The sequence below is a fragment of the Cataglyphis hispanica genome, chromosome 2 (genome assembly GCF_021464435.1).
Source record: "Cataglyphis hispanica isolate Lineage 1 chromosome 2, ULB_Chis1_1.0, whole genome shotgun sequence".
NCBI classification, from domain to species: domain Eukaryota; kingdom Metazoa; phylum Arthropoda; class Insecta; order Hymenoptera; family Formicidae; genus Cataglyphis; species Cataglyphis hispanica.
In genome coordinates this window covers 7,263,366-7,282,768 of record NC_065955.1, presented here as the reverse complement: position 1 = coordinate 7,282,768, position 19,403 = coordinate 7,263,366, and the positions used below count along the sequence as shown (strand labels likewise).

Here is a 19,403-nt window from a genome sequence, read left to right as displayed (position 1 = left end):
ATTTAATTAAATTCAAGAAAAGGCGTTTTCCAAAAAAGAAAAAAAATCTTTTATATAATCGAGATATAAAAATCAAGATACGTCTAAACATCTTTTACGATCGTCATTTTATCGTCGGCGCTTCCTACGTAGATTGTCTTGTTTATTGCGAGAAGGCCGAGTGATGAGGAAGCCTCAATATATTCCAGTATCGTCCGAAATATTTCGATGACGTAAACGGGGAACTCACGAAGACGCGTGGGCTACCGTATTACATTATTCGCCTTCGTTGATGCATTGGTATGCGTGTCCGTGCTCCCTCTTTCGTGTGTGTGGACGCGCATAAAGGTCCACTCGCATTTGCACGTGGCTCCAGCGGCCCACATCTCCCGAAGGTCATTCACACTGGGACAATTACTCCACATGGGCTCAATTTCCGAGATGTAATTTAAAGGGAATTGTATGAAGGAAAAGCAGAAATCCGGTTAAGAATTTATTTATAATTTTTTTAAGAATTGAAATTTCAGCCATAATGAGACAAAAAGTCAAAATACGTTTATAATTTTCGACAAAGATAATAGAATGATGAATTTAAATACACAATTCTTTCTTCGCAACAATTTTTATCGATTAAAAAATTTATATATAGTTTTTTTTTAAATATATAATTGAAAGTTTTAGCGTAGTAAGAATTTCTCACGATGAATATCAAGATATATCAAAATTTGATTTTCCTAATTTGGTTTTAGATAATAAATCATAAATCTATAATTGTATTCAAATTTTTATAATTTGTAATACTAATTTATGCGATAAATCTGATATTAAAATTATTGATCATATTTAATAGTGACGATCGCTATGTATCAAGTTTTAAATATTTCATTGCGATAGAAATATTCTATCACCTGGAGCCACTTCCAAATGCAAACGGATCTTTTTAAATCTGTGAGTAATTGATTCCACAAGCTATTGTTGTTTCACTATTCGTCGTGTATTTACGAATTACACACCTGTGTGGTATCTAAATAATCACGTATATGTTTCAATACCGAAAAAAAACAGATAAAATGATATGTAACTTTTAAAATTGTTGCACAAAAGTTCTAATTCGCTATAATTATTAATGCATTTTATTCTGTTTATAGCTGCATTGATAACGCATTCTCGATAAAAATTATGACGCATTCCCCCAGGCGGTGGATATTTGCCCAACCTTAGTTGCCGAAAGCGATTATTCGTATTCACGTATTCGCTGATCGATAAGCGTTTTGCGTTTCGCATAATCGCGAGAGTCTGACCTTTTGGAAACGAGCGCGCATCTAACTTCCACGCATGATATGGGAATCAATTCCCACGCAATTTTGACAAATTTCGGGACATGGGGTCAGGCGCGTGGATATGCATCACGATTCTCTGCTTGCACTCGAGAAAATAAAGTGTTTTTAGCGTTCAAGCTACCGCAATGTCGCTTCTGTGTGTTTGTTAATTCTGCACATTTTATGTACGAGCGAGCATAAGTTGGCACGAGATCAAAGTACAAACACGCAAAGACAGAATCAAATTACAAAAATAAATGCAACGAAACGATAAAGGCGACTATTTACCGTTACAATCGGACAAGCTTCTATGTAAAAGAAAACAAAGCGTCTCTGTGACAAAACTGAAAAATCAGCTACTATATATTTATAACCCGTTATAATGAGGTCATCTCAACCTTGACAAATAACGACACTATAATTTATGGTTATATTAATGATCCGGAAAGTTATATATCAACATTTTTTTTTTATTAATTGTCTTTTTATAGCGGACAATTAAAACAGTAATATTATTGGAAAAATAAACAAATTAGAGCAAAACAAATTGTCTCAAATAAAATATTTTATAAATTGTCTCAAATCAAATATTTCATAAATTTATGCTGAAGTTATATCATAGTATTTGATGATTAATTATATTTTAACTCTTATTTAGCAATATGTTTCAAAACATGTTTATTGTCATTAACATTTTACACGATCTATCACGTGGATCTGTCAAATTGGATTCTTGGATTGTTTTCTTTAAATTATATCTTTAAATTATGTCTTTTTTATGTGTGATCACAGATGTTTCCATTCATTCATGAATATAATACGAAATGATACGATAAAATACGAGACATATTTCGTTTCTTTCCATTATAGATATCTCACAGTTAATGCTTCATTTTATCATATCATATTTTATCATAACACATCACATAGTTTGTATTTTTTATTCTAGATATATATGGTTTTTTTTTTTTCAAGAAAAATCGTGCTTTCTAAATATGATATCTTGATAAATCTGTCAAAAAAATCTTCAAAATGTTAAAGTAACTTATTTATTTTCGAATCAAAAACAACTAAATGTATTGCATAAATAAGCGTGGGATCTATCTTGCACATCTCGAATTGTTAGATACATCGTCATTCCCGCCATCCATAATGGCCGGCTTCAGTATGCTTACTACGTCTACGTTATATGTGTGCCTCACAATCAGTGGTGGTCGGCAGAAATCTACGTACCCGCGCGTTCCCTCTTCATTGGTACACGCGTCGCAGCTCGCATAATCGCGAGGTTACGCGCGTTAAGAAGGATGTGCGAGTTAACTTAGCTCGTTGCATTAGCGGAGATGAACTCATTCCGCCTATTTCTCTCTGGTTCTCCATCTCTGTCGTGTCTTCTCTCTTGCTTGGTTCTCTCTCGCGAAATGTGCTCCCATCCGCTCGTTTTGCCTTTCTGTCCCTTCCCCCCTTCCCCCCTCTCCCTCTCTCTCTCTCTCTCTCTCTCTCTCTCTCTCATATTTTCATCCTTCTTTCTGGATCGCGGCTACAGCCGCTCATTTCTCGCCACCGCCCATCGTCGAGTTCCTCTTTATCTATGGCGGGCTTAACGAACCTTGAAAATCACGTCTCGCGAGATGTTTACTAAAGTCTCTTGAGCGCCGGTATCGCCGTCGTCTCTACTGCGCCGTGCGACCAAATTCCGAAAACGTGATAGGTATAACAAGCGCTGGCTGCCGCCGCCGCTTGTGCGAGTAGCACTTCTCCGCGGGGCAACGATGGCGTCCTGGTGAACACGGTCATTTGCATTTTACGCAGGCTTAAATGTTAATTCGCAAAGGAGATCCGCGCGCTACGCCGACCGCGGGAGTCGATACGAAAGTTTCGAGACGACTTTAGCCGCCTCTCTACGCCCGGCAACTTCCACTTCCGCGAGACACGGACAACTAAATTACTAACGAATCAATTAAATCTTGCCCGTCAATCTATAAACTGCATCAGCAGTAGCAATTCGATCGACCTAAGTGTATACAGAGTTGAGTTGCGGTTTACAATTCTCAATATCGGATATATATTAATCGCTTTAAATAAACAATTTTTTTTATATTTCTTTTATATTTCTTTTTAATTTGTATCTTACGGCTTTGGATGACTTCCAAACTTTTACATTTATTACTTTATTTTTATATTTATGTGCTTTCATAATGTGTTTTCATAATAACATATAATTATATAATAATACTCTCTTATCTAAAATAACGAGAACACAAAATATAATGGTTATAATAATTTAAATTAAAAATTAAAATTTACAAAATTAAAAACTGAATAACTTAATTAATATGATTAAATGAAAAATACTCATATAATTAAATGAAAAATTTCCTTTTTTCAAAATATGTGCATTAGAGCAGAAAAGATTATTAAATAAATATATCGATGTTTAAAATCTTTGAATTTTGTCACTTGGGCCAATTTTATTTATTTTTAAGTTTCTTAAAATTACAACGAACGTAATTGCATAAATGGCCGTTAAGAAAAAATAGCATATCATATATCAATATCTATAAGTTTTATAGATATTGTTTTACCACGAATTTTAAGCGATTTAAAATTTTCTTCTATTTCTTCAATATTATGACAATTGCAGCAAAATGTAAAATCGCTCTCGTTTCTGTTACTATTAATATAAGTATTATTGCAAAATGCATATATATCTCATGATGACTTGCTTATTGAATGTCAGTGTCTTTAAATATTTAGTGAGGCATAACTTTTTATTTTTTAGTCATTCAACTCTATATTTTTTAACCCTGAAAATAATTTTTTATACATTACATGTAAATATATTTGAGTTAAAAACATGTATATGATTAAGTTCTAGAGATCCACATATACATATGTTTAGATAAAATTTAATCATTAAAGAATCAAAACTTTTTGATTTGCAAAATTAATATTTTCCAATATATTAATCTAGCGAAAGTCCAAATTCTTTATATTTTTTTATCGAGATTTTACAACTCTTTACGATGCCTTTACTATATATTTTTCTAAATAAACTTGTAAATTATAATTGATAAATAATTTTTGAACATATATCATATAAAATTTTGAACATGTATTATATAACATTTTATAAATACTAAGAATTTTGATTATTATGTTCTGCAATATTGATAACGTTCCGAATAAGTTTAAGATTAATATCTTTGATTAATTTACTTGTGTATTTTATATCGCTGTCTGTTTTAAGTGAGTTAATTGTAGTTAGCCTTAAGTATATATCTTTTTGCAACATCCCTACGGAGATGGACTTAAGAAAACCTTGCTGAATTCTTATCTCAATTAATTCTGTTTGGATGATGAAATCGTATATATTCTCGTCAAAATCCGCGAGATTTATTATAACTCGAAAATTTTTAAAACTTGCACCAGCATCGATTCGATTTCGCGTGTGGCAACGAATTAACCATTTAATCACGCGAAAGTGCGCGGGTCGCGACCGCGGATTAACCTGAATTATAAAGATAGATCCGAGAAAATTATACATTCCTATTTATACTCGCGCGAGAACGATACATCGCTTTCCAATCAGAGCGGTTTAAAGATCCCCGCGCGGGATGAAATATTAAATCTGGAGTACAGGAGCGGCCGATATAGCTCGGCGCGCTCGCGCTCATAATATCGTACGATTAATAATGGCCGGCAAACGGCCTCGGCTCTCTGGAAATATGAGAAAGCAAGCGCGAGTGGCTTCGTACGTCCGTCGTCGGCACGAAAATGCATTTAATCTGCTTGCAAATTAATGTTACACGCCTGTTGTACGGTTTATTTTGGATTGCAGCCATAGTCTAAGAGAGTGGCGTATTACTGTATATGTACTTTTCTAGCCGCATTTTTGCACGCGATTTTTCTTTTTTCATCTTTCTACAATTTCGCTAACTGCTGAGTGAGATGACCCAGTTAATAGTTTATACCTCCGACTTATAATTAAATTTTATTACTTGTTTCCTTGAGGTATAATACATTGGAAAGCTACACGAAACGAAAAAACTGACCTACATTTGACTTTTTCTTTAGCGAAAATGATGTAATTCGAATCTCTGTGATCCGCAATTTCATCGGGATTAAAATTTTGTCATACCGTTTGACGTTAAAATAGATATGAATGCTTTTAAAAGTGAATTAATATTCAACATACACACACACACACACACACACATACATATTCAAGAAAACTTAATTGTAATTTTAACAGATTATCTAGTAATTTTCTCAAATCAATTTCTCATTATAATTAATATAGAAATTTCTGCATTTTATAATCTGCTCACGATTTTGCAATAAAAGAAGAATATATATGGAAAGAAAAATTTGCTCCTTTTCATGTATTCTTCATTTGTAATGATCTGATATTTTTTGATAATGGATACTTTCCATGTAATTCTTCGATAATAATGGGACAAGAAGAAAAATGCGGATATTCTGATTTTTATGTTGATCCAATTAGCATGAATATGAATCGTTGCCATTCCTCATACGCGATGTCGCGTGTCTTGTAAGCAAAAATTATTAAGAATATTTAGGGACATTCCCACATATACCCGTCGAGCGGAAGTAACGTAATCGGGCATCTCGGACAAGAGCGCATGCTGATCGTGCACAGTCACTTTGCTCTACAAATACACACTTCGATTATCTATCCGAGGAGAGAGGATAATTTTCGGTATTATAGCATGTGTAGAGACGGTTGATGGAGAAGGGGTAAAGGGAACAGGGGGGAAATCCCCTCCGGGATAATTTCGACCGGCTAAGTGGCGCGTTGGCCGATCTCTTCTCTCTCCTTATTCGTTTCTTTTCGGCTACTGTGCAGAGTTTAACGTAATGGTTAGACCGTGTACGACGACGAGGTCAGATCCCAATCCCGGTCACGAATGAGTCACGATCCGAGTCGCGCAGTCACGAAACTGCTGTTCGATTCTACAAGTCTCTCTCTTTTTTTCTTTCTCTTTCTCTCTTTCTCTGACAAGTTGGATTTTATTCGACATTTTTATACGCTACATCTATTTATCCATTTTTTTTATTTCAAATACATATATTTATTTTGAATATATTTATAATTGTTACATATCTCTCTCTTATTAAATTGTATTAAATATGTATTTTTAAATAAAATTTTTATATTCTCGGTGAAATCATCTGAGAAATCAATTGATATTTTGTTAATATTGCTAATTATTATTTTGGAGTAATATGATATTGAAATGCCTAATGAAAATACAACAATCTGAAAATAAACGTATGAATCCATGATTGAAAATGATGTTCAATATTAACACACTGGATATATGTATGCGACAGTGCAAAAGGATTATTAATATTGAAATATCACTGATTTTTTAAATACACAACGGAAATTATTTCAATTAATTGTACAGTTGATTTTGCAACATTACCTGGAAATGTTGTTGTAAAATTAATATTTTGTGTACAAAACCGATATCACATGTGCGAATGAAAAAATTGAGAGTCGCTCGAGAAAAAACGCATACTCCGTAAAATACAAATTTACAGAATATTGTCCATGTTTCGTTATTAATCTCTTGAGCGAATATATGCATTCTAATTGTCTGTTACGAGCACAGCGACCGTATTTATTATTCCAACATTGATACAAACTAGATTGCTAGATGTTCGCGACAAATACAATGTACACAAAAATCATTGAATTGCAGCCAAAGACACATTTAATGTCAGTCACACTATACATATGTAATAACGTTGCAATCGATGATACAGTAAACTCTTATTCGGATTATATTGCTGCAGAGATCTTCGTGTAAATAGATCTATATTTTTTTATTCAGTTGCAGCATTATTATTTTCACATTTATTATATGTATATCGAAATGGTTTTTAAATAATGTTCAAAACATGGGATATTAAGAATAAAATAAATCTATAATGAGACAAGATAAATTTTAGAATACCACGGGAAGCGATTTTAATAGTTTTAAAAAATTGTATAATCTTTTAATAAAAAAAAAAAAATTATAAAAAAGAGAATTTTTTATCTACATTAAACATAAATAATCTCCGAAGTATTTTCAACACTTGTTTCATATTACACCATACATATTTGCTTTATTAATATCTGTGCAGAGACCCGTAAATGCAAATATGTTTTTCATAGTGCATATGCGTATAAAAGATATTATTCCATACGAAATTTGCGCAACTGTCGAAGAGTATGAGAAAAGTGCTCGGAATCTCGGTCGAGATGCGCTCGTAATGAACGCGCACAATGCGATTAAGTTAATTGCCTCTTTAATTAGACGGCACACAAACTTATGTCGGCGGAGCCGCCTTCCTCACTTCCTCCTTCAGTATGCGTTACACAAATATTTAATTACAGCGTCACACGTGCGGGATTACTCGGATCTCCTTTGCATTCGCAAGACCCGGCTAATAGTTAGTATGGAACAGGATTTGCGCCAAGTTCCTACGCGCCCTCGATCTCTTTCTGTGTATAAACATATAATAATAACAAACGTCACAAGTTGTGATTGTGATTATTAGTTTTCCGCAAGTTGCCTGTCGCATGTGATTTGACGAACACACATGTTGTCGAGCAAACATTGACGATTGATAATATATAATATGGCTGAGATTTTTTTATTTAAAATATAATTACAGAGAATGATTTATTAATAGCAATCTCAAAATCAACCGACAAAACGAACCGACAAAAGCGCACAGAAGATATCGCTGATTCAAGGACAAAGGAAATCAATCGAAATGGGCGTAAGACGCCATCCTCTCTCGCGCAAATTAGATTTGTCGGGGAAATCACGCGTGTAGACGCACACATACAACAACCGCGTTATCGATGCGCCAAGGGGGGTGGAAGTAACACGACGGCGCAGGAGATTCGACATATCCGTTAATCCTTACGACTTAATGCGCGCGCGAGGAGCGGGAGAATGTAGGATGTATACCGGGATATACGCGTCCAAAAGCGGTGTGAAACCCGCTTTCCCGCTGACCATTGGGGGTAATTATCGTGGCTCCGGGGAAAGCTCTCTCACGCTCACAAATCCCTTCCGGCTAGCCAGCTCTAGCGCGTAGGCTCGCTAGTGCACGTCAATCCTGACCCCCTTAAAAAGGTCGGCATCGCCGTGCATATTACGTGCCGCGGCGGCAATAACCGGTAATTTTTCTGCAGCAAGATCCTTGCAGCGCAGCAGCCAACCGCTGCTCACTCCTTTCCTTCCCCTCCGGCGTCTTTACCCCTTTCGTCGCTCCAGGGGTGCAGGTCGACGAGTAGAGAGAGCTCTCCTTTCGGAAGCGAACCGCGCAAAATAGAGTCAATTGTGAAAGCGAGGTCACTCGACAACCGTGATCGATTTTTTTTTTTTTTTATTTTTTATTTTTTACGCAAGGATCGTAGATCGAGAGAACGTGACTCGTTTTGATGAACAAAACGCGTCAAGCGTGGACAAAAATATTCCATTAGTAGTGATAATTCGAATTGCAAATCATAGCGTACAAAACGCGTCGCGAATTTAGTAAATTAGTTTTCATTTATGGATTGTTTGCAGTTGAGATTTTTTTTTTAATAAAATATATTAACATAGTTGTGCATTAATGTCGAGATTGATATATCGTATCATTATCAAGCAATTATGCAGATTAGAATGAATAGATCTATTATGATTTAAATGTTCGCGAATTCAAAATTAATATAAGCAATAATATGCGATCAATCAATGTGTTGTTAATTCTCAATTATAATAATAGTATATTTCATAAACTATGGAAATGTGAATACCAGCGCTTTCTTGGGATGTTCTCGTGAACTACCTCATGCGTTACATGTATGATACATTCAAGTCCAGGTTACTTTCGAAAGGTTTTTTTTATCGATTTGCAGCGTAAACTGCACTTTTACATATTTTATATTACATTTTTACCATTTTTTTTCTTAATAACTTTACACTTTTATTTTATTTTATTTTATAATTTTTTTAATATATAAAATTCATGCATTTTACAAAAATTAAAAAATTATAATATTAGAGATTTTATCAATGAAAATATAATTTAAGACATAAATATGATTAATAAAATTTCTTTTATAAAACATATAAGAATTTTTCCAATACAGCAGACTATAATTATCACAAATTGATTTAAAATAAATAAATGTAAAGCGCTGATTCAAATTTTATATTTAAAACTTTCTGAATTCATTTACTTTCACTCGATTTATTCATTACATCAATTATAATGATGGTTAAAAAGCAATATACATGCTATCAACATTAATCCGATTCGCTTTTTAATCTCGCAAGAGATTATTGAGAATATCCAAATTCAAGTCACAGCTAAGGCTGCAGGAATAATAAATGTATCTTAAAGGATTAATAAATGTAAGTCATTAGATATTTGCATTTGAAAATAAAGATCGTGGTATTATATATTCATTTAAATTCATCTTAATATGTCGCGACTAATCCGGCGCGACAGGATCACGCGAAGCATAAAATCCAAATTACACGATGATATAGCGAATCCTGTTCCTAAAGTTTCCGTTCCCGCCTCGCAAATTACATTCGCGGGGTTTTGTCATAGAGATCGAGCTATCTAATTGTAAGTCTTGCATCTTGACACGAAAACGCTGTTTTTAGGGAGCAGGCAAGCCCTCGCTATTAACGGTAAATAAACGACACGCTGATAAGATGGAAACTAATTAGATCGTGAAGGATGTCGGCGATGTTTAAAATTCATGTAGCTATTGACCTTAGAGAAGAGGAGTTCAAAGAGCAGTGATTACGGGTGTCAAGAGCTACTACGGATGGAATGTATAAAATACAAGCGTACGCCGTGACAACTTCGAGCGCATGACTGAGCATAATAAAATGTATATGTATAGAATCATATATATGTATCAGTTGTTAATAATTCTAACAGGTTTTTTGTCGTATAATCTCTTGCGAACAATACCGCATCAAATAAAATATTAATGATTAACGCATTATACACATATATTAAATATTTAATCTATCTTCCTCAACTGTTATTTACTTTTATGATAGTATTAATTATAAATATTATACTAATTTTTTACAATTATGATTATAATTTAAAATGTTTTACGATAGTTATTACTAATAAGAAAAATTGATTCTATTATTCGAACAGAATATATATCATATTTTTGCTCGAATAATAGAATCAATTTTTTATTTGATGTGATTCTGTATATTTATGAAATGCTCGGAATAAAATTGGCTTTATCTTTACAAAATTATGAATAGAAATTATACTTTCGTGTGTAAATGTAAAAGAATACTCGTACACACAAAAATTTTTAAAACACTATATTATATAGAATATATATTTTATGAAATTTATAAGAACACATTATATTATTATTTCAAAGATGATTTTATTAAGATAAAAATTTTTACGAGAGAGTATCATGAATTTATATAAATATAAACAAATATATATATATACACACACACTACATATATATACTATATATACATGATGTGTGTATAAATATATTGTAGCAAAATTTTTTATATTAATCAAAAATAAAATAGAAGTAGGCTTGAGAAGTAAATTACGGCTATGTTTTAAATTAATTATAATCTATTCACGATGTTCATACAAAATCATACAAAAATCTCATTAAAAATAAAATATATTAAAAATATTTTACATGTTCTATAATAAAAATGTTGCCGAAAACATTCACGTCAGGTTTAAAATATATGTCAAAATTGACATGTATATTGATCAGGAAAAGGGCTAATTAAGAGCTTGGCACAGTACTCGTTGCGCAAGTGTAAATTGTGTTAAAATATGTTTATTGTTTTCCTTTTCCTGATCAATATACATACTTATTTGAGCTTTAAATTATTATCAAAATTAACAGTACAGAAATATTAACAATTATTTTATAATTTATAAAAAACTATATTTTTTTTCGAGAAATCATATTTTCTATTCTTTAACAATACAAGTATTCGCAATGAACATTTTTTTCAGTTCTTTTGTCAAGAAATTATTCCGAGCACAACTCATTTTAAATATTTGTAATCTTTGTAAATTATAAATTTTATTAAATATTTGTAAATTGATAAGTCGAGAAGATAAGCTATTGAATTATTTAAAACTGTTTAAAATTAATCGTTTCGACTTCTTAACGGCGTCAGTGTTTTATGTGGTGAAGCAAGGGGAGTCGAATGTATCATTCCTACATTTTCCTTGCCTTTCCAATGAGATCGTTTTTCTTCAGTTTTTAACTTTTCTATGGTCTTTTGTTGTTGTTCGATTATTTTTATCTTGGCACGTACTTCCTAAAACAAATCATTATTTTTAATAAGAGAAGACAAAAGCAAAATATATAAAAATGCAAACAACACATCACACATACATTTTTATTTATAATTATAATCAATTCAATTCAGTATTATATGCTTTATTGGACAAATAAAAATGCAATGTAGAGTTGCTTAAGTATAAAAATATTTATTTCTATAAAAAAACTCTATAAAACATAAATAGAAAATATTGTTATATTATTTACATAATAATTAGAATATAGAATGTATACATCACAATTCATACATTCTGCCAAATTCAAACGTCATATGTTATTGCATTACTCATTGGATATGTGAGTGCAAATGACATTGCGTACAATTTTTTTTTTTTTTTTTAATGATATAGCAGCAATTTCATTAAAAATATACTTCGAAGTAAAAAGAAATATATACATATATATATACATATATAGACGTATATATACATATACATATATATATATATATATATATATACACACACATACACATCAAATTAAATAATCATACATCAAAATAACAGCAAAAAGTGTAATAAGAAATGCGAACGCAACAATGAACCTTTCCGAACGCACCTGTTCCAAATGATAATTCTTTTCTTTTAGATGAGTAACATGTTTGATTCTTTGTTTAGGATTTTGATGACCGATTATTTCAGCGTACTTATCACTAATTTCCTCATAATCCTTCTTGAGATGGTCGTACAATTTTATAATTCTCTTGACTTCTCTGTATAGAATAAAATACATTGTTAATTGTTTTGAAAATTCATAATCAAAAGTTCTTTTGTCAAATCGTACTCACTCTTCGGCCTCTTCTCGTTGCGCTTTTTCTTCCTGAAGTTGTTGTGTAAGGATATTTTCTAAAGATTTGATTCGTTCTTGCTCTAATAATAAAGCGGTTACCTGTAACAAGACATTTTATTCTTTGATAATGTTTTATTTTTTTATAAAGTTTAACTGCAACAAAACGATAAATTTTTTAGTAATTTTCAAAAAAGATTATTACCTCTGCATCTTTTTCTTTTGTTTTTAACTCCAGTTGTTGAGAAAGCTCTTCTATCCGACTGTTTGTCTATAAATGTTTGAAGTATATAATTACTAATAATTATTAATTAATAATAAATGCACGTTAAGCTATGGTTCTGCATTTTGATAATATATTCGAACTTACTATGTCAGTGATAGTTTTATGCTGTGCTGCTTGATCTTCAAGTAATTGTTTATTTTTTTCTAATTCTTCCTCCTGACTCTTGAATTGTTCTAATAATTTGCTATTTTCTAACTCCAATCGTGAAACATCAAGATTTTGAGCATCAGTTAGTTCCTCGAAATAGAGTAATAGATTTTGCGCAGCATGCAGTTTTTTATTCATTTCATCAAGTTGCTGTTTTAACTACAATAGAATTTAATAACTTAAATTAAAAATCATTTAGAAATATTTTAACAGTGTAAATTCGTAAATTGTACAAAGTGAATATAATTTCAAAATGAAGACAATAATAAGTAATTACCTCATTGTTTAGTAAAGATTTCTGTTCAAAATCTTTCTGGAGTTTTGAAATTTCTTTTGCTGCTTTTTGCTTCAGGTCCTCGATTTGTGTCTCAAAAATAGATTTTATTGATTCCAATTGAGATACATTATCAATGTTATGTTGATCTACCAGCTCTCTCTGAGTATCCAATTCTTTCATGACTATGTGAATCTGCTCATCCACCAATTGTGAGCTATTGCGCATTGCATTAAGCAAATCTCTGTGTTCGCGTATGCAAATTTCACTATGTTTCAAATCATCTTGTAGTTTTTCTACTTCAGCATTACTCTGCGCCAAACGATTAGTAAGCGCAATAAGAGATGCTTTATTATCGGCTGTTATTAATTCAAACCTAAATATTTGTATAAGATGTTTAAATTAATTTTTAATAACCATTCATCAAAATTAAGTAAATTAGAGATTGAGTATTATAAAAATAATATTTATCAATATCACCCACTTTTTTTTCCTAGCAACCATTTCAGCCCCTTCTGTTCTGATGCGATCCTTTAAAGCTCTCAATTCTTCCTTTTTCTCCGCCAATTCGGTTTCTGCTTTATCCAACTCAATTTGCAAACTTTGACTAAAACTTTCCTAAAAATCGCAATTTGTCATTATTATATTATGAACAGCATGTACTATGCATGTATTATGAACAGCATATACTATGCATGTATTATTCACAATGTCAGTTGTAACGCATAGTCACCTGAGTTTCTATAGATTGTCTAAGCTCCTCAAGTGTTGTAGAGAGTTTGGCGATTTCAGTATCTTTTTGCGAAAGTTTTTCATCTAATATAACATGTTCCAATTCCATGCGAACCAAACATGCTTTGTATCTTTCATTGTTAAGTCGCATTTCATCTTCCACAGTGTTTTGTGCCTCTTTCATCATGGCATTGATCTGAATACAAAAATTCTGCTTTAATATCTGAGATGTTACTCCATTATACCAAAAATTTTCTCAAACATCACAGAAAGTTAAAAAACATCTACAAGCAAGCATCTACAGAATACATATAATTTTATACTAATTTATATAATTTACAATGCCCAAAGAATTAGATTTCACACAAAAAACAATAAGCAATTAGTCAGTGATGTTTGGTACTTTACGCACGTGTGCTCCGCTTACTTTCGCGTCGCATTCAACAATCACTTTTTTAATTTGTTCCTTATTTTCGGCACGACATGCTGTCAACAAGTTTTTTTTATCAGACTCTGCATTTTTTATTATTTCTTCAGCATGTTTCATTATTCGTTTAGTTTCCTCTTCGATTTTTTTAATGCTGGCTTGTTTTAATTCATCTAATTCTTTATCTCTCATTAGTGTAATCTATAGAAAAGATATATATATATAATATAAAAATAAATAATTGCACAAAAATACACATCTACTACAATTAAAATGGAAACTTTTATATCCTACATTTTCTAGTTCTGTCAAATGGTCTTTTTTGGTTTTCTCTAACAATTGCTCTAGTTGCAACTTATCCTCCATATGTGTATTTTTTAGTTCATTTAAATTCTGTTTATACTTTTCTACTGCAATAATATGTTTCTCATTCGAAAGATCCAATTCAGTTTGAGCTTGTTGCAATCGATGGCAAGCCTAAAATAAATAAAAAGATTAAATAAAAATTAGAAAATTAAAATAATATTTTCTATAATATATGTATATACATATATACATATACATATACAGAAGTTACATACATCTTTATAAAGTCTTTGAAGATCCTCTAATTCTTCTACAAGAAAAGAATTTGTTTCTTCTATTTCATTTGCTTTTGCTTTTGCTTCTAATTCACTTGTCTTATAAATTTCATTTTCTGTTAATAATTTTTCCTTTTCTTTCATGAAGTCACTTTTTAAATGTTGTACTTCTTTTTCGTGTTTGTCAGTGAGATCGGAAATTCGTTTAATGGACTCATCAGTAAGTTTCTCATATTCCGCCTTAAGTTCATCTAATTCACACTGTAGAGCAGATAACTGAGCTTGAAGTTCCAAAATAACATTCTGTTTTATTTCCAATTTAGATTCAAGATTAGATTGTTCTTGAGTCAAATCCATAACATAAACATCGAGTTGACTCTTTTCTTTTTGTAATAATCCAATTTTAGTATCATGATCGTGTTTTATCGTTTTTAATGTGTTTAATAATTCTTCAATGCGCGTTTCAAGATTCTCAATCTATTAAAAAAAAAAAATATATTTTTAATATAGCAGTTTATATATCATGCTTTTTTAAAATAAAACGATCTAATTTACCATTGTTTTATTCTCTTCTTTCTTAGCACACAATTCAGCTTCTAATGCTATTATTCTTCTTGATAGTTCGGTTGCATGATTTCTGAGATCTGTTTCCATTGTCTTTCGCATTGAGATCTCTCGTTCTTTTTTTTCGGATACTTCTAATAATTGAGAGCGAAGCAGTTGCACTTCTGCTTGATGCTTATCATCATGATTGTTTATTATTTCCTGTTGCAATTTAGCCTGTAAATTAAAAAGCATAACAATATTGACATTGGTAAATAATAAATAATTTCTCTTTTTGGAAATATAATATTAACCATTGCTTCTATATCTTCCATATGCTGCATTTCCATTTCATTTTGTTTCTTGTGTAGTTCCTCTATCTCGGCTTCTAATTTTTGCACATCTTCCTTCATTTCCTCTATGTGCCTCTCATGTTCTTGTATAGTCTTGTCTTTATTCACACATTCTACTTGAAGATCCGCAAGTTGTTGGTCAGATTCATATTTCATGTTTTGATTTTTGTTCAATAATGTGTGTCCATTTTTTGTTTTATCAGACTCTGTTGGTTTCATGATCAATCTTTTCCGCGGCAATAGAGGCTAATAAAATAAAAACATGATTACAATTAATTTTATAATATATTCAAGTTCAGTAATATATTTGAATATAACATCTCAAAAATAATCTGGCATATTTTTATACATTTTCTCATTCAAATATACTATCTATAATGTCAAATTAGTTAACCGCAGATAATTATATTTTAAAAAATCCATATATTTACAGATTAATTAATAACAATATATACACAGTTCTCTCCCTGTAGTTGTTCATTTTATATTATGTATTTCTATAAGCAAAGCTTTGTTTCATTATTGCTATTCAATCGGCGGCAAATTTAATAAGTCTTACCGTTCGAAAAAGAGAAGTTGATGTGGTTGTATTACTCTTTCCTGATGCAATCGAAACATTGCATTCTGCATTGCTTGTGCTTTTAGTTTCTAAAAATCTATCAGCTTTCTCGATAACAAGTCCTTTTACCTTAATGTCGAATTTTGGATCGTAAGCGCCCGGCGGAGGTGTTTCACCTGCAAAATTGTAACATATCTTAATGAATAACATACAAAATCTATCTATAAATAATCATTTTCTCGTTTGCAGATCTTAATATTATATCATCATTGATCTACTGATATCATTTGGAAATACATATTTTGCTACAAAGTTAACACATTTTAATGATTTAAAAGAAATTATATATATATATATATATATATATATATATATATATATATATATATATACATACACACACACACATATAATTATTATTTTTATATTTTAATCTTAATATTCTAATATTTTAATTTCTGATTGTATAAAAAAATTATTAGATTTATCAATATCGAAAATTAAATCATCAATAATAGCAGATGAGCTTCCGTTAGTTATTTTTGGGATATATATAAATTAAAATTTGGCAGATTTATAAGAATTATTTTTATAAGTAATAATATTGTATAACATCCGTAACCGCAACGTAAACGTGCAACGCAAGGAAGAGAACATAAAGAAAAAAGATACGGTTAAATAGATTTCCTTTTGGCGCGCACGGGAAGAAACAGGCGCAAATGGGAAAGACAGCTGTTCTAAATGCGAGGGATACATCTCTATGGGGTCGTAGAATAACCAGGTGTAGAGCCGGCAATGTTCCCACCCCATCACCCCATCGTGTCCATACGCAATAAAGCGTCTTCTTCTTTTATTGTCTGTCGCGCGTTCTTTTTGCGGGGATCAATATATGAAATTTAAAGGTCCTTAAATTGAGACAGACACAACAATATATAAAATGTAAGAAAAAAATAACGAATGTGAAATATACGATTTATCTCTTTTTTACTTGAAGTTATCTACACAATAACATAAGAAAACTTTACAAAAAAACTAAAAATACAAGTGGCGAGAATAATTATAATCAAAAAACAGAAGAATATGAAATAGATCATATTTTTTTATGGTTGATTTAAATTAATTAAAATAGGACATATATAAATCTCATAATCGATTTCACATTACTATCTCTTACCTAGATTTTAAGAATGAAATTTATAATGAAAAAACTTTTGAGCGTTTTGTACACATGTGCAATAACAATATATTAGAAATTATCTGCAAGCTGAATGCATGTATCGTATGTAACGGGAATTATTTGCATTTACTTTTCTATATTATCAAAATAATATTTATATTAATAATATTACATTATCAAAGTAATAATTTTTTATTTAGCGTATGTAAATTGTGTATTATATATATATATATATATATATATATATATATATATTGTATATATAAAGAAAAATATTAAAATACAAACTCATTTTACGAGCCTGGAAAAATACAAAATGCACAAATAGATATAAGAAAACGACATGCAAATACGTTTTATAAATATAAACATTTTGTAACATATTTGTTTCAATACTTCTTCATACAAATATAATTTTTTCTCTAATTAAAAAGATAAAAAATACACAATAATGCAATACAATCACATCATAATAATAATATCAATTCCATTGGATTGTTAGTTTAATTTGTAATGGAAAAACAAATTCTATCGAAATGTAACATACATATAATTATTATAATACAATGCGTAAAGATTGATGCATAAGTTCGTTCTGTTTTTTATTTTTAGTGAAAAAACAAGACGAACTTTTGCTCAACCTCATATAGTTTTATTATTATTCATATGTATGTACATGTATATGTAGACTTCTCTTTCTCTAACTCTATCTCTATCAAAATTTTCCCGCCACACATACATCCGAAATTATAAATTATTAAACAATTACGCAAAATATTATAAAGACGAATTCCATGGAATTTTTTTAGCTCATTTTAAAGAAATTTGTTGCAATAAAAAAATAGTTTATCTTATCAATTAATTGTATATTGATATAGATATTAAGCATTCAAAAAAGCAATAAAAAAGCAATCCTCATAGCAAAAACTATATTTTGTCAATTCTTATTTCAAATAATTCACAAGAGTTAAAAAAGCAACAATGAATATAGCTACAATTATGTATTGATAAAAACGTTCGAAAAATAAAAACCGTCAAGGCGGCATTAAATATTTTATCGCGTTCGATAAATACACGTGCAATCGAAAAATTCTAAGATTCCATTATTTCTCTTCTCATATATAAATAAATAAGAAACCGTCAAGCAGGATTAATCACCCAATAAAAGCTACACATTGTTGACGCAACAAGTCCTTATTATAACAAACAACTTACTTCCAATTTCGTTGAACCGCTGTATCCTTGCCTTCGAGAAAGACATATCGCCTTATCGCGAGTGTATATATTCTTTAATCAACAAATCCAAGTTCGCTCTGCGAGTTTACCAAGGGGAACGCGCACGATAAGAAGCAATGGCCGTTGGCACCGACCAACGTGTTCTTTTTTCTTACCGTTGATGGTCTTCTACGTCACGTACCCCGCCAGTGCGAGGAAGGAGATGCGACCCGCGCTTGATCGCATCGAACAGAACACTGCTCTCCTCGCTTCCAGGACTCTTGACACGACTTGTCGCATCGGTTACATTCAATTTGAAATGACGGTTGTGCGACCGCGAGGATGCTGCCGATTCGTCATATAGTTTGCGAGCCGTTGCACAAGCGACCAATCAGCGGTCGATCCGTTTGCTTGCATCATTGTAGTGTCTCTTTGCACTTTGCATAGTGCAAATTGCACTGTACCTTGAAGAAAATGCATATTTTGTATGAATTATTCAATTATTAGATAAATTATTATCTAATTAATTTTATTATATATTATTATTAGAATTAAGGATCTGTATTGCATATTTTTTTGAAATATTTTCTCTCTCTCTCTCTCTCTCTTTCTGTCTGTCTCCTATTTCTTTCCTGCAA

The 19,403-nt window shown here is 31.1% G+C and overlaps 1 protein-coding gene across 2 annotated transcripts; it reads right to left on the bottom strand.

Moving 5' to 3' along the window:
• Window positions 1-10,963: 10,963 nt before the first annotated feature.
• LOC126858750 (hyaluronan mediated motility receptor-like) lies at window positions 10,964-19,095 on the bottom strand. Of its 2 annotated transcripts, none has more exons than XM_050609268.1 (15): window positions 18,766-19,095; window positions 16,374-16,549; window positions 15,776-16,060; window positions 15,474-15,698; window positions 14,919-15,395; window positions 14,632-14,814; window positions 14,323-14,538; window positions 13,912-14,106; window positions 13,663-13,796; window positions 13,182-13,554; window positions 12,842-13,063; window positions 12,677-12,742; window positions 12,473-12,573; window positions 12,244-12,397; window positions 10,964-11,662 (listed from the first exon to the last, which is right to left on the bottom strand). In XM_050609268.1, exons 1-15 carry the CDS (start codon window positions 18,809-18,811, stop codon window positions 11,489-11,491), a joined length of 3,027 nt encoding a protein of 1,008 aa, XP_050465225.1. In that variant the 5' UTR covers window positions 18,812-19,095; the 3' UTR covers window positions 10,964-11,488. The 2 variants fall into 2 exon arrangements, with proteins under 2 accessions (XP_050465225.1, XP_050465226.1); XM_050609269.1 differs by having other exon boundaries at window positions 14,338-14,538; window positions 18,766-19,094.
• Between the last annotated feature and the right edge of the window lie 308 nt (window positions 19,096-19,403).